Source organism: Mytilus trossulus, chromosome 14 (genome assembly GCF_036588685.1).
Source record: "Mytilus trossulus isolate FHL-02 chromosome 14, PNRI_Mtr1.1.1.hap1, whole genome shotgun sequence".
In the NCBI taxonomy this organism is placed as follows: Eukaryota; Metazoa; Mollusca; class Bivalvia; order Mytilida; family Mytilidae; genus Mytilus; species Mytilus trossulus.
The window spans coordinates 20980211-21006114 of NC_086386.1; the positions used below are offsets into that span (position 1 = coordinate 20980211).

General features: G+C 32.7%; 1 protein-coding gene across 1 annotated transcript; it reads left to right on the forward strand.

Moving 5' to 3' along the window:
* Nucleotides 1-6284: 6284 nt before the first annotated feature.
* LOC134695826 (sodium- and chloride-dependent glycine transporter 2-like) lies at nucleotides 6285-25618 on the forward strand. The gene is made up of 14 exons (XM_063557253.1): nucleotides 6285-6342; nucleotides 8600-8744; nucleotides 9222-9353; nucleotides 10647-10902; nucleotides 11872-12004; nucleotides 13018-13152; nucleotides 13795-13898; nucleotides 17034-17158; nucleotides 20417-20529; nucleotides 21268-21399; nucleotides 21776-21875; nucleotides 22451-22551; nucleotides 23892-24059; nucleotides 24779-25618. The coding sequence occupies exons 1-14, from the start codon at nucleotides 6334-6336 to the stop codon at nucleotides 24935-24937; spliced, it is 1812 nt and encodes a 603-aa protein (XP_063413323.1). The 5' UTR covers nucleotides 6285-6333; the 3' UTR covers nucleotides 24938-25618.
* Nucleotides 25619-25904: the final 286 nt, after the last annotated feature.

Below are 25904 nucleotides of genomic sequence, written 5' to 3' on the forward strand. Positions count from 1 at the left end.
TTTAAGTTCGCCAGTGACCATATCATTTGACAGAGTATTCCTGACTTTAAGGTCGCCAGTGACCATATCATGTGACAGAGTGTTCCTGACTTTAAGTTCGCCAGTGACCATACCTTTTGACAGAGTATTCCTGACGTTAAGTTCGCCAGTGACCATACCATTTGACGGAGTGTTTCTCACTTTAAGTTCGCCAGGGATCATATCATTTGTCAGAGTGTTCCTGACTAAAGTTCCTCTGTTACCATATCATTTCACGGAGTGCTCCTCACTTTAAGTTTGCCAATGACCATATAATTGTACAGAGTGTTTCTGACTTTAGGTTCGCCAGTGACCCTACCATTTGAAGGAGTGTTCCTCACTTTAAGTTAGCCGGCGACCATATCATTTGGCAGAGTGTTCCTGACTTTAAGTTCGCCAGTGACCATAACATTTGACAGAGTATTCCTGACTTTAAGTTCGCCAGTGACCATACCATTTGACAGAGTATTCCTGACGTTAAGTTCGCCAGTGACCATATCATTTGACAGAGTGTTTCTGACTTTAAGGTCGCCAGTGATCATATCATTTGACGGAGTGTTCCTCACTTTAAGTTCGCCAGGGATCTTATCATTTGTCAGAGTGTTCCTGACTAAAGTTCCTCAGTGACCATACCATTTCACGGAGTGTTCCTCACTTTAAGTTCGCCAATGACCATATAATTGGACAGAGTGTTTCTGACTTTAGGTTCACCAGTGACCATATCATTTGAAGGAGTGTTCCTCACTTTAAGTTCGCCGGCGACCATATCATTTGACAGAGTGTTCCTGACTTCAAGTTCGCCAGTGACCATATCATTTGACAGAGTGTTCCTGACTTTAAGTTCGCCAGTGACCATATCATTTGACAGAGTGTTTCTGACTTTAAGTTCGCCAGTGATCATATCATTTGACAGAGTGTTCCTGACTTAAATTCCTCAGTGACCATATCATTTGACGGAGTGTTCCTCACTTTAAGTTCGCCAGTGACCATATCATTTGACAGAGTGTTCATGACTTTCAGTTCGCCAGTGACCATATCATTTGACAGAGTGTTCATGACTTTAAGTTCGCCAGTGATCTTATCATTTTACAGAGTGTTCCAGTCTTTAGTTCCTTAGTGACCATACCATTTGATGGAGTGTATGTACGTATTCCGGTCATCTTTACTGTCCATATCAATCATATTTTAAAAGTAGAAGATGTGGTATGATAGCCAATGGGACAACTCTCAAACAGTGAATAAATGAGTCAGAAATAAACATCTATTACAATAGGTCACCGTACGGCCTTCAACAACGCCAAAAATAAAGTTTCATTTTTAAATAATTACATTATATGCATGTTTCATTATTTTACGTTATTTTGATTTGATAACAACAATTTCGCGTCATTCTTCATTTCAAAATGAATTATTACAGACTAGGGGAATAGCTCAGACTTTATCAACAAACAGTACAGTTAATATAATTACGTTTTTTAAAGGCGGAGTCAAATAAAGGTTACGGCGGAATGAAACACAACAGCAATACAGTCAAAATTACGCAATACACATCACACGTGTAGTCCAACGGATAAACTGGGTCAACATCAATAAACAGGTATTATAAAAATGGCTCTTTTGGTGAAATCGGAAGTTCCGTATGCATGGCGATACAGTTATCACCGATACAAGTTGACAAATGTAAAATCAAAACAGCATATGAGACAATATCTGAAAAAGTATAGTTTTTGGCAAGAAGAAAAACAAAAAAAAATCTTTAGACCCGGTATTTTAATAGCACAAATCGAAGAACACACATTTGGAATCTAGGAACTGTTGTCTGTAATTCGAACAATTGTTTAATAAGGAAACAATGGCAATTTTAAAAATGGTCCCAAAAAAATCCAGTTCTTTCCTGTTACCAAAGTGAATCAATTTTAAAAAGTTTCTAATGGGAATAAGGAATAAGTTTAAGACACTGTTTGTGGTTTACTAGTATATCCTGCAATAGTTTATTAAATCCCAATTATTGAGTTTAGCAATTGCAATACAAAAGGTTTAGAAATACATTAAATATAGTAAGATATGTCGGTAACATGAAAGAATCTTGAATAACAGAACAACGGTAACAGGACAGAGATGGTAACAGAAAGGATTTTTCTGCTTTATTTTAAAGTTTAAGAAACAATCATCATTTAAGATTGGTCACAATTGAAAGATAACAGCAAACAAGGTCATTTATCCTTTGAAACTGTATTTGCAAGATGAAAAATCTGCCTAGGTAATTAAAAAATCTAAAATAAATTCCGTTTTGTTACTATCTACTATACTAGAATTGCACAATGTTCTCTGATGTTATCAAATGCAAAAAAACTATTTTTTTATTCAATATACTGTATATTATTTTATAGTGTTATTAACTGGCTGTTTCTGTATTGGCACTGGTATAGATTCAAGGTTTGCTGTATAAGCCTCGAGGGCCAATACGGCTGACCGAGAATCTATACCAGTGCCAATACAGAAACAGCCAGTTCATAACACTTTTATTAAAAGATTATAAAAGAATTAAAAACCGGAAGTGAACGTCCCGTATTAGCTCATGGGCCAATACAGCTTTTTTCCCGCTCTTTTTCTGTATTGGCCCCGTGTTTTCCGTTTCAAAACTTTAAGACGTTACAAAACATTGCACATCATTTCACCTGTTTTTTTTATGACTTTAATTTAAAAAATATTATACAAGTGTTTTTATGCATAACGATACTTCCAAAGTTAAGTAATGGCGTAAGAAAATTGAAAAGCGGAAGTGAACGTCCTGTATTAGGCCTAGGGCTAATACGGCTTTTTTTCCCGCTTTTTTCTGTATTGGCCCTGTTTTTTTCGGTATTGGCCCTGTTCGAAGAACCATATTAAATCTTTGATTTATATCGACAGTGGAATTTTTTTAGTATTGCACATGCTGATTTATCCGTATTAGGGCTTATTTGCTCATATCATTTAATAATGAAGTTTATTTGATATGGTTGTGATAACTTATATTAAATGAAATGATTGGCATTAAGTAGATTAACTTTTCGATTCTTCAGTGAAATTGTCTTGAACATCTTTCCTGTTAATGATGATGATTATGCTGTTACTTTTTAGCTCACCTGGCCTGAAGTTCCTTATGAGGTGCTGACCAAGTGTTGTTACTTTGCAGCCGATCCATCATCCAAGATGGCCGCCAGCGGGGGACTTAGTTTAACATAGGACCTTATGGGAAATGCATACAATGACTTATTTTAGAGAACCACTGAATGGAATGAAACCAAACATGGCATGAATGTTCCTTATGAGGTGTTGATGACCAAGTGTTGTTACTTTGTAGCCGATCCAATATCCAAGATGGCCGCCAGAGGAGGACTTAGTTTAACATAGGACCCTATGGGAAATGCATACAAATGACTTCTTTTAGAGAACCACTGAATGGAATGACACCAAACATGGCATAAATGTTTCTTATGAGGTGCTGATCAAGTGTTGTTACTTTACAGCCGATCCATCATCCAAGATGGCCGCCAGCGGGGGACTTAGTTTAACATAGGCCCTTATGGGAAATGCATACAAATGACTTCTTTTAGAGAACCACTGAATGGAATGACACCAAACATGGCATAAATGTTCCTTATGAGGTGCTGATCAAGTGTGGTTACTTTGCAGCCGATCCATCATCCAAGATGGCCGCCAGCGGGGGACTTAGTTTAACAGGCCCTTATGGGAAATGCATACAAATGACTTCTTTTAGAGAACCACTGAATGGAATGAAACCAAACATGGCATAAATGTTCGTTATGAGGTGCTGATCCAGTCTTGTTACTTTGTAGCCGATCCATTATCCTAGATGGCCACCAGAGGAGGACTTAGTTTAACATAGGACCTTATGGGAAATACATACAAATGTCTTCTTTTAGAGAACCATTGAATTGAATGAAACCAAACATAGCATAAATGTTCCTTTCTTAATGAGGTTCTGGCCAAGTGTTGTTACTTTGTAGCAAAATTTTATATTTTTTTCATATGATTTCAAAAACCCAGGTAGAATCAGGTGAGCGATACAGGCTCTTGAGAGCCTTTAGTTATCAGGTAACATGACAGAACGTAACAGAAAGGAATTACGCGATCATAGCTTTTGTCTTTTTATCACATTAAATGTAAGTGTATTTCCTGTGACATATAACTTTTAAAAAGATGATATGAAAACACACTTAATGTTGTGGTGCACATTTTAAAATATTCTCAGAAATTGTAAGAAAAGGCTATAACAGGATAGAACACCAATAAGTATTTTTCTATGAATTCTTACTTTGGATGGGCTTGATTTTCAAACCTGGCTGCCTTTCCAATTATTTATTTGTACTAATGCATTCAGGAAATGATGCTCTTCACAATACATAATGGGAAAATAACTCTTGGTCTTGAAAACATTTCCACAGGTAAAAAAAACCCAGTGGTAACAGGAGGGAAATCACCCCTGGGGACATTTTTTTTTCTCTTAAAATTTGCAAAATTTGATTACATGCTATACTTATAATGTAAAAAGACAAATTAGGGGCAAGTTTATTATATGATATATCATATATGTGAGAATCGGACGTCTGTTTATTTAATTTGGATAGTATTTGAATGATTTAATTTTCAAAAAAACACAGGGGACAACAGGATTTCTATGTATGATCATGATGATGCAATGAGATAAATCTCACGTGCTTTCTGGTTGAAAACGGAATACATGTAGACATTCATAAATAATTCACAAAGACAGTATGACACGAGACGAGACATGGTCTGTTCTTCTTCTAAATCAATTTAAATGTTGGTATTATATTAAAAGTTCAGGTATAATTTTTTTTAAAACAATGAAAAGTGTTCAGCATCATGGCGGCATGGCAGATTCCATCAGGAACATTCGGTCAACTTTATATGTAAAAATATCCAAAATCCAATGCAAAATTAAATCCAAAATATGTATAAATCATTATCCACCGATCGTTTAGGTCACTCCACCATAATACAGACTAGGGGAATAGCTCTGGTAGCATGGATGGAGGCGATTATAAACGGACACATAAAAACACGTCAGCTTCCATTTCTACATTTAGTCAGACAAAGATGACGTCACAAACATAAGTACAAAATACTAACAAAAGGGGAACAACTCTCTCTTACAAACAGAAACATAATATGACCATGCATACTGACATATAACAGAGTTGCATGAATTGAAACACACATGATGACAGAAGTAAATTTTTACCAATAAAGTACACAGGTAAATAAAAGAAAAACTTGATAGTAATTGTGTTTTTATGATCATAGCGAAAACAAATGTAATTATAAGAACTGAATGTTTTTTTAAAGTCAGCTAATAGGGTTGTAAAAGCGTTGACTATGCGTACATTTATAGAATGAAGCGCAAAATTTACTTGGGTCAATCCTTTGTCTCAATGAAATTACAAAAAAGAAGCATTTTATTCTTTTAAAATACTTTGATAGATGATTTTGTCACAAATTCATTCATAAAAAACAAATTTCAAAATAAAAAAAACGGAGATATGATTTCCAATGAGACAACTATGAATCCACCAAAGTTTAAATGAAGTTTGTGACACAGTGACACATTTATCCCTAGGTTAATTGTAACTAAACTACTATAACAATCGTAAAATAGAGATTTGATACCCGATTACCGAAAGATTATTCATCCGCAGAGTTTTAACGCTACTTCAATTTTTAAACTAGTCATTTACGTTCGTAGGTTCACGTATTCATTGAGGTTGCAAAGATTATCATTCTACAACGCAACATCATGTCTTTTTTATATTCCCTATGACATTTGAAGATGTCAGTCTATTGGATACATAACTTATACGACCTGAATGTATCCTTTTTATACACATCGAAGTGATATCTAACTGATAAATATGTACTTTGTAATAAATAATAGCAGAAGTCCATTTTAGTGACTTTTGATAATAGCTATTACTTATCAGAATTTAAACCTAAAAAATTGAGGAAAGAATCGGGTAAAAAAATGTTACAAAATTCTAAAACAAGTATACTGTTTTACGATGGTAACAAATAAAAGTATAATCTAAAATAAAACCTTTGTGAACAGTTATTTTGTCGAGGATCTGTGATTATTGCCTCAGATCTTGGGGTATAAATTTTGACTAAATAGGACCAAATCTGACAACAAGGATGACAAAGTTTAAAAGTTTAAATATTCCCCTTGATATCCTCTTTCTTGACAGCTTTTGTTGATTGTAGTGTTGAATTTGTATTTGTTCTTGGGCACTGGTCATGTCGAACGTGAGTACAAATAAACCTCAAATAGTTTCCATACTTAATTGAAATTTTTAGTAAACTTAATAAAAGATAAATCTTGCGGCATTTGAATCGAATCTTATGCCTTTTTTATAATTTATAATTAGTTTAATCATATAATTTAATGATCAGTCGGTATCAACTTTTTTCTCACAATAACAAAGTCACAGTATTAAAAGTTAAACTTTTTTCTCACAATAACAAAATCACAATATTAAAAGTTAATGTATTATATTACGGAAATAAAGGGGAATTACACTAAGAAGGATTTAAGATTAAACCAAAGTCAATGATTACACGCTATATAAATTACATAGTAATATATAGCCTAGGCACATGCATGTTGACCATATATACTATGGTTTTTTTTTGTGTTCTTTTGTTATCTTTTAAACCGTTTCGATACTCTTCTGTGCTTTCTTAAGGATTTTTATCGTGATATTATCTTCTTTCATTTAGTTAATTATCTTTGTCGACTGCTTGATTTTAAAGAGTTGAAAACCCACCATGCCCATATGTCCGTGTTAAGTTAAAAACATTTAAAAGGGTGTTTTTTTCCCGTTTCATTTGGTGTTGTTAGTAAATCTTTAACCAAGAGTATGATCCATTTTTCGATTTGTTGACATCTGAATGACGTATACCCCCGGGCCACTTCTCTCTCTCGATACTACTTTCATTTTACATTTAGACGTAAACAAAGTACGATATAAATCTGTGTAAGACAATTCACTACACCAACGAAAATCATGACATTATTTAGGTATAAGTAATAGTTATCCCACAAGGACACGATGTGTCAGTGTAGGATCTTAGTTCGTATCTTATCGTCATGGTGTAGTGGTAGGTGTCGTGGCTTGATATGCGTAAGCTTTGAGTTCGAATCTCAGCATATCCACTGGATTTTTTCAACGTAAATTTTGATATGTAGTCTTTTCCGTATACTTTATTAAAAGTTTTATAGTGGATTTGACATTATCGCCAAAATGTTACAGTACAAAGGAAAGCATGCATAACAAAGAAACTCAAACTGAGCTGATCTGGTAGGGGTGATCCGGCTCAGATTAACCCTGCTAGAACAAAGAAGATGGGATGTAATTCTGAAATTACATCTAACACTTGTTTTTAATTGATTAAAAACAACACAAATCAACACATCGCTGAAATAAATAGATTGCTTTTTTTTTGACTAAATGAAAAAGTCTTGAAAAATAAACAAGTCTGCGACATTGATGAATTTTTAATTTGTTAAAAATAGTCCAATAACTCATTCAAGCAATCATATCACTCATACATGTACCTTCTTACTTTGAGAGTGCAACTATTATATTTGAACTGGTAATGTATTGATGATGTTACACGTAGAGGTGATTAACGTCAAAGGCACACAAATAACTAGGAAATTTATCGATTTGAACTTGGAAATCAATTATAAATCGTGTTTTGACATATACGAACCTCCAAAATAGTTTATTCTTTAAAAAAAACCCAACATCTTGTTTGGAAAGGAATTACAATTTTCATCACACATGTATTTCTACTAGCTCCTTGCGCATCCGAATAGGTATTACGGGGGCCCTAAAAGCATGACGCTTTCATATTACGTGATTTGGATCCGTATTGTAAAGACAGACCGGGCATCATTGCATACATACAGATCCTTTCCAACGCGTTTTGCTGTCGGATAGGAAATTGAATATAGACAAATGTATGTATCTGTGATTCGTAAAATAAAATTAATTCGTAGATGAGAGTATTCGCTTACCTGAATTTTACAATTGATAAACCCTTCAAATAAACTCACCACAGATTATAGGATAACAAAAAACACCAGACGCGTCGTGTTTCGTCTACAAAAAATCACTTCAAATACTAAAAAGGTAAAAAAAAAAGTAAGATGTTTTAAAGACCATCGAGGACCAAAAATGTAAACGGTATTGCCAAATACAGCTAGGGTTGAAACTCTGTGGTAATTAAAAATTATATAGATACCTTACATTTAATCGAATATAATTGTATCCATACCAATGCTAATTCATGTCAGCAACGAAGTACTGATTTCTGAGATAATTATACCCTAGAAGGGAAAGCTCCACAAACAGTGGTTTTGTGTCAGTGGTTTTGAAGAAACTCATCATAGATACCAGGGTTTACTTTTGTACGCAAGACACAACACTTTTCGTCAACAGTTCTGTTTTACTTGCTATTACTTGAATAGTAATTTTATTGGCTATATTTTAAAAAGGTAAAGCAAAAAGCATCAGAAAATCAGAATGAGGGCCGTGAGAATTGGTCTGGACGCCTTGATTTTATCATGTCCTGTATTGGGTATTCAGTAGGAATAGGCAACATATGGAGGTTTCCATATCTATGTTATAAAAATGGTGGAGGTAGGTTAATATTATAAAGCTTACGTTTATTGTTTTTGCTTGATATCAATCTTTCCAATTGTCACAGTCTTAGCTGGTTATTGCTCGTTTTCGAATTTACAAAAAAAAAGTTTAATCACAACAATACTGAACTCCGAGGAAAATTCAAAACGGAAAGTCCCTGATCAAGTTGCAATATTAAAAGCTGTAACACATCAAACGAATGGACAACTGTCATATTCCTGACTAGTTACAGACATTTTCTTATGTAGAAAATGGTAGATTGAACCTGGTTATAGATAGTATATTTTATTATTAATATCGCATGGTGAGTTGAAATATTAATTTTGATTTTGATTTTGATAAAACGATTACACAAACCAGTAGACAAAGAAATGAACCTTTAAAAATTATAAATTATAACGGATTATTTCTTGTTGTGTTTTTTTCATTTGTCAACAGAAGTCAGAATTATTTAATTTGTATCTCTGTCCACAGGCGCCTTCTTAATTCCCTACCTGTTATTTATGGTCGTAGGAGCTGTTCCTATATTTTTCTTAGAGTATGCGGTTGCCCAATTCTCTAGTAGTAGTACACTAACAGTTTGGAAAATATGCCCACTAATGAAAGGTAAGTTGATTTATATATATATATATAATTCTACGTGATTAACTGATACGTTTCATCATATATAGATATAAGAAGATATGTATGAGTGGTAATGAGACAGCTCTCCATCCAAGTTACAATTTGAAAGAGCTTACCCTTGTAGTTCAAAGAACGGTCCTCAACACGAAGTATTTGCTCACGCCTAACATCAAGCTATAACAGGCCCTGCAAATTACTTGTATAAAGTCATTTAAACGGGAAAATCAACGTTCTAATCTACTGTTGATTCACTATTATTCGTTGGAAATCAGTTTTCGTGGATTTCGTATTTACTGGTTAACCACGAAATTAAAAGTTCAACGAATAACAAATTTCTAACAGGTTTTTATGTAGAACTCGACTAAATCACAAAATCAAATATCTACGAACATGCAAGTTTCACTTAATCCACGAAAACTTGTACCAACGAAAAGGAATCCACAGTATATAAAAAATGATCAACGAAAAACGAGACACAATTACGAACCACATCAACAAACGACAAATACTGAAAAGGGTTTCTGACTTAGGACAGGTGCACACAAATGTAGCGAATTTAAACGTTGTAAAAGTTACCAACCGTCGCTCCTACCTGATTCAAAATTGTACCATCACAATATAAAAAGACACTAAAAAAATATCAACTGAAATGGCTTAACTTAATCAACAGACACAAATCATTTTTTTGATTGGTTCGTTTATATGTGTCAATTTTAAATAAGTCCCTAGAGAGAACAACCGACCATCAAGTAATCTTTATCAATTATGATAGGAGTCGAACTTTCCTCGTGCAGAGATTGAACTCATAACCTCAGTGTTGACAGGTAAGTAATACACATGTACTACTGATATTACTCGATCTTTAATGTCCTAATTGACTATTTGACACTTCACTTTCAGAAAATAAGGTTTATACTTTATAGTATTACGTAATGTTTTGTTATTTCAAATCAAATTGGTGTACACCGTTATTTAGCTTACGGAGCACTTCTGTTACTCTAGCTGTTGGTTACGGATCACTACTTGTCATAGCAATATTCTGTGTATACCGTTATTAAACTTTTTTTCTCATTTATATATGGAATGCCAGGTGTTGGTACCGTAGCACAGTGACTACTTGTTTCAGCAGTAATCTATGTATATCGTTATAAAACTTGCTATGTTTCATGTATATTGTTATTCTATGCGTTGGTTACAGAGCTCTACCTATTTCAGCAATATTCTGTGAATACTGTTATTTAACATATTTTATTTCATTTATAACTTTAATTCTAGGTGTTGGTTACGGAGCACTACTTGTTTCAGCAATATTCTGTGTATACTTCAACATATTTATGACATGGACTATATACTTCCTGTATCAGTCAATGACATCAATATTACCATGGAGTCACTGCAACAATGAATGGAATACAGAAAATTGCTTAGAAAATTTCAGACACAATGCGTCCCTTTCAAATGTATCAAAAGAAGCTAATTGGTCTATGAACACAAATTTAACCAAAATGACTCCAAGCGAGGAATATTGGAAGTAAGCATTTGTAGTTATCTACGGTACCAGGGTTATAATTTAGTACGCCAGACGCGCGTTTCGTCTACATAAGACTCATCAGTGACGCTCATATCGAAATATTTATAAAGCCAAACATGTGCAAAGTCAAAGAGCATTAAGGATTCAAAATTCCCCCAAAAAATGTGCCAAATACGGCTAAGATAATCTATGTCTCGGATTAAAAAAATCCCTAGTTTGTTTTATACATTTTCTTTAAATACTAGTCTTTGCTGCATTTGTTCTAATTTTTATCAAACAAATGTCATCATTATTACAGCGCGAAAGGTTTTTTTGGGTTTTTCTTTTGCAACAAGATATATGATGGCAAAACAACAAATATTTTTAATGTGAAATAAAATTGTAGAATAACACTATTAATAAAAGTAAAGAGTTCGGACACAAATATTTTTTCGATTGTTGACAAATTTTTAAACATAAACACAAGTTTTAAGCTGCAGTAATTCATAAAACATAGACAATACAATCATATACTCTGGAAAGGTAAATGATATAAAAAGAAATATATGCCGTTAGAGCCTCTCTTTCTGTAACTTTATATTAAAATCCAATTTATAAAAGATTCATGATTCATTTAAAATTAAGCCTTCTATAACCACAGCCTTTAAAAAGCTGACGTGTACAATTAAATGAATAGGCAATCCTTACCATCAGTATACAAAACCATTAAACATGACCAAATTAATAGAATATTTTATATGAAAACTGTTCAAAAAGAGACGTTGTCGTATATTGACCTATTTATATATAAATCCGCAATTTTTTTTCTTACTAATGCAACGAATTGTAGGACACTATACAGCCTTCAAAATGCGTAAGACACATATAACAAAGTCAACCATCAAAAATCCATATTAGAGGTAACATTGATTTATTACAACGATTCGTTTCATCTTTAATCGTTTAAATTACCATACATACTTTTTGCAGATATAACGTGCTCCAGATAACTGCAGGGATTGAAGACATGGGCGGCATCAGACTAGAACTTCTAGCATGTCTATTTGCAGCATGGGTTCTAGTATTTCTTTGTCTATTCAATGGAATAAAGTCATCTGGAAAGGTTTGGAATTTTTAATTAAAATACAGCTCTTAATACATATTGACACGTTAAGGGCTAAATCCATACAAATCAATTTCTTATTTAAAAGATGGAAGTATAAATAACAGCAACTTGTTATCTTATTTACCATTGTTTACAGCAGTGCTACATGTATCAAAGACCTTCATCAAATTACAAAGAACGTTCAGTTCAAATTATTTAATTAGTTCGGGTTTAATCACATCATATATATTATTCAAACTCTTCATTAGAACCCTTTTTTTTCAAAACAAACCCATTATAGAAACCAAGATTGATTTTTTTTATTTGCATCAGACGCGCGTTTCATCTTCAAAAGACTCATCAGTGACGCTCAAATAAAAAAAGAAGTTATAAAGACAAATAAAGTCCGAAGTTGAAAAGCATTGAGGACCAAAAATTTCGAAAAGGTTGGCCAAATACATCTTAGGTTATTTGTTCCTGTGGTAGTTTTATCGTTTGCTGTGTTATGTAATTGGCAACACTACATATGAAAACAATAAATTATAATAGTGATATGCTATTATATAATTAAGTATATAAAGCAACGATGAGTGCGTTTATTACAACAGTGACGTGTACAACCGTGTCATGAAGCTTATCTGTGCATCTGGGGGAAAATGAAAAATGACAAAACTTGTAAAATATTCAACAAAACTTCAAATAGATTTTTATCATATTTTTTTCAAATGCCATTTCTCTATATGCCTCTTTGTTAATCTTTGATGACATAATTGCTTGTGGTTTGATAACATAAACAAAATGTCTGTACCAAGTCATGAATATGATTGTTGCAATGCATTCGTTTGATTTGTATAGCTTATGGTTTTTGCATTTATTCAGGGACTTTTCGTTTATAATTTGCCTCTTAATTCAATATTTCTATTTTATTATTTTACTTTTCACTACCTTAAATATGTTTGAGTGAATCAGTGAGTTGTAATCCATTAAAAATAAAACGATAACATTAAAATAAATGACAATATATATTTCAGATTGTATATGTGACTGTTACATTCCCATATATTGTGCTGATTATATTTCTAGTCAGAGCTGTAACCTTACCTGGTGCTATAGAAGGCATTAAATTCTTGATAATTCCAAAGTGGCATAATTTGCTTTCAACAAAGGTACGTTATGTTATGACTAATTGCTTTCCAAAATGTAAACAGTTAAACCCACATCAGTGATGTGCCAGCAACAAAACGATAGTTACAACTTAAAACTTTTGAATCTGCATTTTATTAACATCCCAAACGTTTTGGGTTGTTCACATTTTAAATTATACATAGAAAAGGCAGTACAAGATTTAACAAATTACAATTAGACAAAACATGTGTAAGAGTCCGTTATTAATTTTTAAGAATACAATGTTATTTGATGTGATAGAAACCAATTCTCGTAATCATTGCTACCAAACTTTTTTCATGATTTTAATCAAAATAAAATATCTACATTGCATATACTGATATATAACTGTAAGTTCACCGTTGACGAGTTTAACTTTTCTATCTTAATGATCCTTTTTTGTTGATATATGTTGATGTTTAATGTGTGTTGCTTATCATTTGAACACCTAATATTTTGAATTCAATATCATTTGTTACAAAACATTGTACATTTGCAATTCATACGTTTGTTTGATGTGTTAGTGCTTTTGATTTTGCCATTTGATTAGGGACTTTCCGTTTTGAGGTCAGTATTTTGGGGATTTTACTTTTGCCATTTAATGTCATCAATTTGTTTATATTCCCGTTTTCATTTTTGAATAGGTGTGGGGTGAGGCCGCTGTACAGATTTTCTTTTCGTCTGGTGCTGGATGGGGTGCAATTTTAACTATGGCCAGTTTTAACAAATTTCATCATAATATGTATAGGTTTGTTTAGCATTGTTTGATGTACTAACTTTAAATTATAGTCTACTAATTCTTTATTAATTTGCATATCTATAGATACTTGACTTGAGTATTATCAAAAAAATTCTACATTTAAAAATGTCTGTACCAAGTTAGGAATATGACAGTTGTTGACCATTCGTTTTTGTCATTTGTTTCGCCATGTGATTAGAGACTTTCCAAATTGATTTTCGTCTGAGTCAGTATTTTTGTGATTTGACTTTTTTCTTGACAAACAACTGCACGTATTGTTGCTCATCACCATTCCACTTTAAGTCGTTTTGTGATTAAAAATCAGCAATAAACGATGTTAAAGACCATCCGAGATAATGAAGACCCCCTTTACCATTTGCTAGGGAAAATCAGGCATAATGAAGGTTGGTCAGAAGGAAACCCATAGCATACAAGACAATCTTAAAAAGAGAGTGGTTGGCATACAGGAACCTTTTAACAAGAACTGTTCGAGTTCGACTCATCGCTACTGGTTATCGTGCGATAAGACAATTTCGGAGACCTTTGTTTACGAACAGACACACAGTTTTCCGTATCCAATGTAGAGCAGAGCTCGCCAGAGTTGGAAATTAGCATCCTGGAGGAAGATCCATTGTTCCAATGGAATTCAGTTCATCTTCCTTGGCCCGATCGAAGCTCGGATTTTAACCCTATCGAGCATATATGGGACACTATTTTGCGGAAAGTTCGCGAAAGGACACCCAAGTTCAAACACATCATGAAATAAACAATGCCCTTCACTAGAAATGGTTGCTGCTACCTTAGCAACAAATTATTCGATTTATGGCAGGAATCAGTAGACGTTTAGATGCGGTCATCCGTTTGAATGGAGGCTGCGCACAAAGTACTAATTCGTTGGCGTATAACGACCAACCATGATGTGAACAGTCATCTGAAGATTAATTTCGAAATGTCTGACATTGTAAAGTTCGACTACAGTAAAAGTTGTAAAAAACATTTTTTGTACAAAAAAACTGCATTTTGTTATTAAAATTGTGGTTATATAAATCTTTTTTTTTCAAACATTTTTTGTTCGTTTCAATGCCAATGTTATCATAAACTATTATTCAATAATATCATACAAATATTTTATAATATTTCATCCAAAAAAAGAGGCTGATTTTTCAAGGTGTTGCAATACTTTTTTCTATGTGTATAGATTCTGTTGCATTTATCGAAGATTTATGAATTTTATAAAGTTAATATGGCGACCAACTCGTTAGTTACGACCACTCAATTGTATTGTACGTAAAATTGGGAATGGAAATGGCGAATGTGTCAATGAGACATCAACTCGACCTTAGAGCAGACAACAGCAGAAGGTCACTAACAGGTCTTTAATGCAACGATAAATTCCTGCACCCGGAGGCGTTCTTTATGTATGTTCCTTTGATGGTAATTAAAAATCGCTAATACTTCGCTCAAGCATTATAAGGATTAGACACATTTTTTTTAGAGATTATTGCTGTTGGGGGTCCAGCTAAAAAAACTTAGATAAAACTTTTATTCAGTTTGTGAGTTAATCGCCCCGGATTACACATCAATAACTTATACAAAAAATCTGTTTAATCCTTCAATTTTCACATCTACATGTCATTGTACCGGTGATTCACATGTTGTTATTAATTAGAGTTTGTTTTAAAATGTGTGTGATTCATGGAGAGAAACATTAATTATTGTATGATAATATGACATGAATTATGATTACAAAGTAATATACATCTCATGAAAAATGCCATACGGCGACAATCTGGACCGCTATAGTATTGCGGTGCGGGCAGAATTAAACTATGTTCGATTTCTCGGCTAGCAGTTTTTGCAGTTGACTTTTGTGTTAATTTCCTTACAAAAGCATTATTAGCGTAGCATTAGCTGCAATATTGTAAAGTATAGCTTACAACAAAAGGAAATGTGTGTATTTTATGTATTTATATTATCTTATTTTTATATTTACAAGAAATACATAGTTGGTAGATTGATCAATTATTTGTGATTGCTTTATGCCGAATCAGCACCAAAACATTGCATCGCGTCGTGAGCCATTGCAAATATTATTAAAAGATGTTTTTAAAAGCAGAAAAAAATCTATCTGTTTATCAAACATTAGACGTAAGGGATACTTGTTTTTTTTTAATAAAATGTAATCAATAAGATAAGGTAATAAAAAGTTAAAAATCATTTTCAACTTCTGCAGAACATTCATATTTTGGAATACATTCCAATTTCTTTTTTAAATGAAACAATTGTTTGAATTTTTTACACATTGAATAACCATACATTTCTTATAATAAAAACATAATATTCTCTTAAACTTGATTTAAATTCACAATAAACTTACTATGAATGTTGGAGGCAAATTGAATGTGTTGGACATGAATTTAACGGTTAATATCATTTAATTTCTAGGAGTAAAAAGTCAAATAACAAAAATAGCGAACACGAAGGAAAATTCAAAACGTCCTTAATCAACCTGCAAAATAAGAAATAAAACATATCAAACGAATACATAATAGCTGTCATTATCCAAAATTGGTACAGGCATTTTCTTCTGTAAAAATTATGAATCAAACCTGGTTGTAAAGTTAAATTAACTTATCACCTCTTGTATGACAGTCGCATAACATTACATTATATTGTTATCGATGTGTAAATAAAAAAAGCAAACGTAATGGACACACATGTTAAAAATAGGGGTACATCATTCTACATTGTTTTGATCACTTTAAAAACAGAAGCTTTTTTTTGTTTATCTAAAGCACATATTTGACAATTGTGTTATCATTTTGATTTGATTAAACAAAGCAGTATTCACTACTGTCATTTTTTGTTGTGTGAGTTCATCCATTATCATTATAATCTTTTAACAAAATGTTTGTAAATTAAGTTCATTATCAGATCAAATGTTGTCTGATGAATTGGAAGTGTTATTTATAGTGCATTTATATGTTTTTACATTGACGTGAATCCTTTTACATGCGTATGGTAGGACTTTCTAAAAAACAACAATTTAAACCCTAATTGGAATCCATATTTTCAACAGACAAACGAAAAAAGATATTTAGCTTTTTTTTCATTTGAATTCAAAAGAGTCTTGTATATTTTAAGGGATGCCATAATTGTACCAGCTATCAACAGTGGAACAAGTATTTTTGCTGGCTTCGTCACATTTTCTATCCTTGGATTTATGGCGCACGAAAAAGGAATGGCAGTTGAAGATGTCCTAACACAAGGTACTAATACTTTTTTTTTAAAACACTCTTTAACAAATCTTGCACCTATCTAACTTGTACTATATTTTAACCTATTCAAAAAATCAGCCACAAAAACAAAAACTAATTTTTGAACGACACTATCTGCTGAAGAATTAGTAAATGATCAGAGACATAAATGAAAATAAATGAAGTCAATCAACACATTTATTGATTAAGTTAAGCATAGATTAATATAGTTTATTCTATTTTTTATCTTTTTTAGCCGGAGTATGTTTGCAGTTGTAATACATTTTGTATCATATATACAAAAATGAAACATTGTTCTACTTACCCACCAACTATCCTCTACGCTCCTGGCGGAGCATAAAGTCGCCACAAGATTTCACCATCCAGTTCTGTCTCTAGCCTTTGTTTCTGCTTCTCTATATGTCATGTCAAGCTCCTTCAGTTCGGCATCAATTGTTCGACCCAGTTGGTTTTGCGTCTTCCTCTTTGTCTCTTCCCCTGTGGGTGGTGTCAATCTAAGAGCTGTCTGGGTGATATTGGATACATGCATCCTGAGAACATGCCCCAGCCATCTGAAGCGCCTCTGTCGAATTTCGCTCAGAATACATGTGGATTTGTTCATTTCAAGGAGATATTTATATGAAATCTAGTTTGGCCAGAAGATTTTGCACAACTTTGAAAACTTGAAAGCGATCTCATATCTGAATTTGTTACTTTCCATCATTCACCTTCATACAGAGGGACATATTTAACATTACTGTAATACAGTCCGATCTTTGTATTCCTGTTGTTTTGTTTGGACTTCCTAAAAGGTCGTAGTCTTTGAAATGCAGATTTTGCCTTACTTAGCCTACTTTAAATATTATTGTGTCTTCTGTAACATTAAGGCATATTTCCTAGATGAGTTAATGTATCTACCTGTTAGACTTCTGTGCCCTCAGCTCTAAGTCACAAGTTGGATGTTGTGTGAAGTCACATTTCTTGTGTCTTTTTTGCGTTCTAATTTCGAGTTTGGCTTGCAAAATGGCTAAGTCGATCTGTCTTTTCCTGCATATGATCTTGTTTTGATGACAGGAGTGCTATATCATCAGAAAAGTCAAGGTCCTCTAGGGTTGTAAACATTGACCATATTATGCCTATTGTTTTGTCGCTGATGGTCTTCCGCATCACCCAGTCAATGCCAATCAGGAATAAGATCGGCGAGATGATGTAGCCCTGCAGTACTCCAGATTTTTACTTCAAAATCAGTTTCCTTGTTGTTGAGTATCACAGCATATTCAAAGTTGGTATAAAAGCATTTAATCAGTGTTACAATCTTGTGTGGTGTACTCCAAATGATAAAAAAGATTGTCCAAAGAGTTTCTCTGTGTAAACTATCGAATGCTTTCTTGAAGTCAATAAAGTTGATATATAGAGGTGTCTTCCATTCTATACACTTCTCAATGATGTTTCTAAGAGCAAATATCTGATTAATGGGTTCTTTCCCTTTTCTGAGCCCAGCTTGTTCTTGTCGTAACCCTCTCCAGTTATCAAAATTTCCAAGATCGCCCTGTTTTGTTAATTAAACAATAAAACCTTTTGCCCAGTCATCATGTATTTTCTTTTCTTCCCATATGTCTTTCAAAAGATCATGCAGTATGACTATTGCTGTTTTGATGTAAGCTTTCAGTGGTTTGGCTTGAATCCCATATATGCCTGCTGCCTTTCCTGAATTCATGGAATTTATTGCCTTTGTTATTTGTTTTTATAATGGTGGGCAGTGCTAATGGTTAGATCTTCAAATTGTGGTGCTCTCTGAAATTCATGTAATGGTTCTGGTCTTTTCAAAACACCTGTTCCCTTTCAGTTGTAACGATTTGTCCACTTTTGTATTTTTCTTTTCTATTGAATTATTTTCAGTTTGGTCAATTTCCTTTAGTACTCAATTTCTGTGTCAATGACGATTCAAACTAAACATAAATTCATATATGGTTTTTTATTGTATATTTTCCTAATTTAGCTAGAGTATGTTTGGAGTTATAATACATTTGTAGCATACATGTATATACAAACATGAAATAGTGTTCTGCTTTGAGATGATAACAGCTTGATTGCTGTTATCTGTACTGATACTTTGATCGATATCCCGAAAAATAATCCACAAGTTTTTGTAATGATTAAGTTGTTGATCGTCCTTTAAGGGGAAACGGTACTATTTATTCTGACATAGGCGACAATACTAACATGTTCAGATCTAATAATATATGCTTTTGCAATAATATGTCTGACTATCTATTAAACTTCCATGAGCTACAAGTTCAGGTAAAAATTTAACATAGCATATTTGTATTATTATTTCAGGATTCAATAAACATTTGTCTTTCTAGTAACCTTATCAATGATTAAATATATTAAAAAAGAAGATGTGGTATAATTGCCAATGAGACAGCTGTCCACCGAGACCAAAATAACACAGACATTAACAACTTTAGGTCACTGTACGACCTTCAACAATGAGCAAAGCCCATACCACAGAGTCAGATATAAAAGGCCCATATATGACAATGTAAAACAATTAAAACGAGAAAAACTAACGGCCTTATTTATATAAAAAATTAACGAAATAAAAAACAAACGACAACCACTGCTTCACAGGCCCCTGACTTGGGACAAACACATACATAAATAATGTGACTAGGTTAAACATATTAGAGTATAAATGACACGCTACACTTGTTAACCAATGTTCAAACTTTTAAGTTTTATAAGTAATATACAAATCAAGGTGATAAGGGTGAATCAAATGAATTACAAAAGGATCAAGGCTGGGGCATTGTAAACGGCTGCTACAAATTGTTTATGCATTTATAACGATGTTACTTGTTCAAAGAGACCTATAGGATCGTGGACACTTAATTAACTTATGAAGTATGCTACTTTACAAAATATATCAATTTAAATATACAGAGCATGCACCGTTCAGTAAATTTATCTTAAATATATGATATAGATGATATAAGACATTATTACAAATTGTGTGAAAAAATATACTATTAAAATAACTGAAAAGGGAATAGCGCAAAATAGACACAACAAAAAGAGTTTTAAACTAAGTGAAAAAAAAAGATAAATGATTTTGATTGAAGTTGTTTTTTTATTTGCAGTTTTTTTTCTATACATAAGAATATTCTTCAAAGATTTTATAGGTTTTTTCTTATTTATGTATGTACATGAATGTCTAAATAAATCCATCAATTAATTTTCATGGTAACAAGTAATTTGTATTTCAAGGTCCTGGTTTAGTGTTTATGGCTTATTCAGAAGCTATATCACGACTTCCTGTTTCACCATTGTGGGCGATTCTATTTTTCCTGATGATGCTAACAATTGCTATCGATACACAGGTATGAAAGCTAATCTTGACGATAACACAAGCCGGGAATATGACAGTTGTTATCAATTCGTTTGATGTGTTGGAACTTTTAAAAGAACGTTTTACCAAAGACCAACTAATATAGCAGTTTGCAGCTACTAGTATGTTTCACTGTACGACTTGATACTTATGATATGCAGCAACATTTTTTTTGCAGCGATTTTATTGATTAAAACATGCATGTATATTACTTCATCTCTTTAAATCTTCTGTTTGTCTTGCTTTTCTCTATTTTAGTATAGACTGAACAACAAATATCCTATATTATAGATTATAATGTTTTCTACACTTTGATAGAAGACGCAAGCCACAATGTGTACCTTATTGACGAGTGAGCCCAGCAAACATGCTAAAAATATTCACATTGTGTCAAGTGGCTAATATTTACGATATATATACGCGGAAACACGATTACAGGATCTGTTTATCGTTCTGTAAATTGTAGTTTTTTTCTCCCTGTACAATGTTACTCTTGACGAAAGAGCGCTTGTTAACCTCTCGTCACACATTGTGACGTCGCTGATAACTCCTTCTTGGATAATGCCTGCTTTCGTCTCAAATCCGTGATAAGAGAATCACGGAGCGACTGACCAGAGTGTTAAATGCATTGGGAAGGTCGATAAGACTGCATATTTAATTGTAAAAGTCTTTTATCTTTCTCATCTTTGTTTATACCCAACGATGATTGTATTAAAATGTTATTTTATAGTTTGGGACATTTGAAACTATAACGAGTGCACTGACAGATGAATTTCCAAAACTATTGAGGAAAAGGAAAATGCTGGTCACAGCTGGAGTCTGCTTTTTAGGATTTCTGTTAGACATACCACTTATTATGCAAGTAAGTGTTTATGAGATATAAGTGTCGTTTGGATTATATTTCTAATGATAAAATATAAACACGATTAAGAATAAATAATAAAGGTAACGAATAAACGAATTGTAAACGTACTTATTTATTCTAACCCATAAACCTTGATAACGAAAAAGCAACGAAACTTTTTTAAGCAAATTTAACCCTCGTACACTTACAAAAGAGTTCGCCTTTGTGTCCATATCATAATACTCGAAAAGCAAGCATAATTAATATATACAGCTTTTATAAAGTAACTCCTTAATTGATAGTTTCAATTGAAAAATCATTCTACATTAGTGTTTAAGCCATTGTCATGTGATTCAACATTTTTAAAATAAGCATCGTTTGTCTTTGGATATAGGGAGGCATGTATATTTTACAAATTGTGGATTGGTACTGTGGACTGTTTACTCCCATGCTTGTTGCTGTTATAGAGTGCATCGTCATAGGATGGATTTATGGTATGTTTATTAAGCAAATACTTTGCATCAGTGCAGTGGTTTCCTTTCAAGTATATTAACTACAATGAAAAATATAAAATAAAAATGAATGGTGCTTTAAACCAATTCAGATAGTTGTTTATGGTTCAGCAAATGAAACACAGAGTTAATTTCCTACAAATGTCTATTACAAGAGAGTATCGTTCATTCTTTTGAACATGACAATTGATATGACGCACTATGTGTTGGTGGTATAACTCCCTATAAAAACACATTATAGTCTACAGTTTTTCTGCGTTGCAGAAGATCACAGATGCTCCGGTAAACATAAAACTCACAATAAAATATGTCTAATACACCTATTCAACAGTTTTTTGTATGACGTCAATCGTTCATGTGTCAACAATTTCGTGTGAATATCAGAGATTTCAAAATTACAATTTCATGAGATCTTCTGGATGAAAGTAATGAAAAGTTGACACTTATTGGATCCCCGGAATAAAATTATGAATTTGGTATTATTTATGTTGTGTATAACCTTCGTTTCTAAAAGCATATTATTTGTTTTCTTCTAAAAAAAAAATTGTCCTCTGCAGGTACAGACCAATTTTATAAAGACATAGAAATGATGATAGGATACAAACCATGTACAGGGTGGAAGATCTGTTGGAAATTTATAACTCCGGTTGTTATACTGGTAAGTATTCATTAAAAAGTTATTCTACTTTAAATGAAGGTTGCTTTTTAGCTCACCTGGCCCGAAGGGCCAAGTGAGCTTTTCTCATCACTTGGCGTCCGGCGTCGTCCGTCGTCCATCGTCGTCGTCCGTCGTCGTTAACTTTTACAAAAATCTTCTCCTCTGAAACTGCTGGCCCAAATTAATCCAAACTTGGCCACAGTCATCTCTGGTGTATCTTGTTTAATAAATGTGTGGCGTGACCTGCCAAACCAACAAAGATGGCCGCCATGGCTAAAAATAGAACATAGGGGTGAAATCCAGTTTTTGGCTTATAACTCAAAAACAAGCATTTAGAGCAAATCTGACATGGGTAAAATTGTTCATCAGGTCAAGATCTATCTGCCCTGAAATTTTCAGATGAATCCGAGAACCCGTTGTTTGGTTGCTGTCCCTGGATTGTTAATTTTAAGGAAATTTTGGTGTTTTTGGTTATTATCTAGAATATAATTATAGATAGAGATAAACTGTTAACAGCAATAATGTTCAGCAAAGTAAGATTTATAGATAAGTCACATGTATGATGACCAAAAAGGTCAATTGACCCCCTAAGGAGTAATTGTCCTTTATAGTCAATTTTAAACAATTTTCATAAAATTTGTTAATTTTTACTACCGGTAACATTTTCCACAGAAACTACTGGGCCAAGTTCATTATAGATAGTGATAATTGTAAGCAGCAAGAATGTTCAGTTAAGTAAGATGTAAAAACATATCAACATCACAAAAACACAATTTTGTCATGAATCCATCTGCTTCCTTTGTTTAATATTCACATATATAGAACAAGGTGAGCGACACTGGCTCTTTAGAGCCTCTAGTTTTTAAACATCAAAAGACGTGTCGGGTGAACTAAGCATACTATGTAAATCAATTGTGTTGTTTTGTTCTATGATTTCAATACAAAATAATAGAACGTATTATATTGTGGCTGCATAATCGAAAACATTTATGTCGACCGCAGTCATAATCAACTTGGGATTGGCTGTACCTTAGGTCCTTTTTATTTGATCCGCTGTTAATTAATTGAATTAGATTTTTTGGAATGTTCAATTTTTGTTTTGTTTCGAGCCTCACTGGAGATACATGAAATGTCGAAATGCGATTGTAGTACATACAATTTGGTACCGTTTATGTTAGTATATGCAAACTGATTGGTAACTAAAGTGTGTTTATTATGATAAATCATCTAATGGTTCGATCTATAAACCGACAAAAATAGTATCGTCATATCATTATTGATAACATTGATGACTTACACATAATTGTCAGAATATTTATATACACTGTATCTTTATGAAGGTAATGTTAGTTTTCAACATGACACAACTGCAACCAGTATCATATAATACCTATCAATATCCATCGTATGCCATTGTGATCGGCTGGGTCATTGGGATGGTTTCAATAGTACCTATTCCATTATATATGATAAAGGCAATAGCGTGTGCTGAGGGATCCTTACAGCAGGTAATGACTTACAAAAATATTTTTTTTTAAATCGTATTAAAAATTCCTGTCAGTATAAGAAATCTACAAGGAAGCTAATGATGGAGTTATATAATGAAAAAAACCATCGATCGTATATAGAGTTTAACGTAATTTTTAGTATCCTAATTTGAAATTTAGCAATCTATATTCGTCATTATTGTTAACAATTAGAAGCGATGAGATAATGTCTATTCATAGTATAATAGTATTCTTTAACACAAAATATATTTTGATTATGAACAAACAAGCTCAATGAGAGAGGATCAATGCGTCGGTGTGGTAAGCATAGCCTACTCTGTATTCACAACTAGCCTTGCAAACACAAAATCTGTCAACATGTCAGCACTATAGGTGCTAAATATAATCGGTACAGATTAGTCGGCTTCACTGGTTTTTAAATATGTATGACTTAGAAAAGTATCGCTTGTGATTTCAGACAAAGTCGGTCAACCATTCCGTGTATGTACTGTGGATGTCAGACCTCAAAGAGAAGTGTTGACTTTGGTCTATGACCTTCCTCACTATCGATTGTATAGCCCCAATAACTCGTGTCTACAAAAGACAATAATACAATACAAATAAAACAAGCGTGACACTCATTATCAAATATGTGTACATAAGAACTAGATGTTTCGATTGTATAATATACGAAATTTAATAATATAGTACGATGTTTGCATTTTATTTTTCTTTTGTAGCGTATAAAACATCTTCTGCGACCCATTTCCGAATGGGAACCATTCTTAAGAAGTGAGAAGAATCGAATGGAAACATGTACATTGACATATTTTAAACCAAGTAGAAAATGTGAATTGAATTCCACAAAAAACACTGATGAAATACAAAATATACTTTAATTTTATGATATTTACCAATCATATGCATATGTACTATTTGAATTCTCTTGTATGCAAGTTTAGATTATGACAATTGTTTTTCAATATCCTTTACAAGTATCTTTCTTTTTCGCTGTCTTTCTCTATAGTTTCTATATCTTGTATTCGCTGTCTTTCTTTTTAGTTTCTATATCTTTATTCGCTGTCTTTCTATTTAGTTTATCGATCTTATCAGGGAATTAATTAAGAAGGATATTTTTCTGACAGTTTCAGAAATATAGAACCAGAGTTAGTCATTTACGACTCCGGACATGTTGAAAATGAACTACACTTTCTGATTGAAAGCCAATTTTACAATGGACTACGTAATCAATTATTCTCTGGACTTGGTGAAACCGTATTGAATTTGATTAACAGTGAAAAGTTAAATTTATTTTTGTCAGAATATCCTCAAAAAGCAGCTCGATACTTAAACATTCATTTACAAAACGCAGACAACACTTATATTTAAATAATTAACATGTATATAAAATTCCTGATGACAATCTAAATTATTACGATAGTATCTTTTTGAAGTGACTTATAGGTCCATTGGGCCGGGTGTAATTTAATTGAAATATTTCAATATTGTACATAATTTGTTATACACAATGTCACTACAATAAACATATTTGTATTGTAGTCAGAATCTGTGTTTCTAAACAAAAGGATTTTTTGAATTGTTTATAAAATGTATTGATAACAAAAATACATATATATGTTGTCTTTTTTTAGAATTAATGATTGTTCTGTTTGATTTGTTTAACGGTAATGCTAATGCAATCCATTTACAAAAGACAGTTTAATTCCTTTTTTATATTCCTTGGAGAAATTGACTTATAACATTTTATGCATTGTATATATAAACAAAAACAAAAAGGCAGTCACGGAATTTTGTTTAACAGCATGAATCATTAACGGAATTGTGTAAGATAAGTAATATTGAACA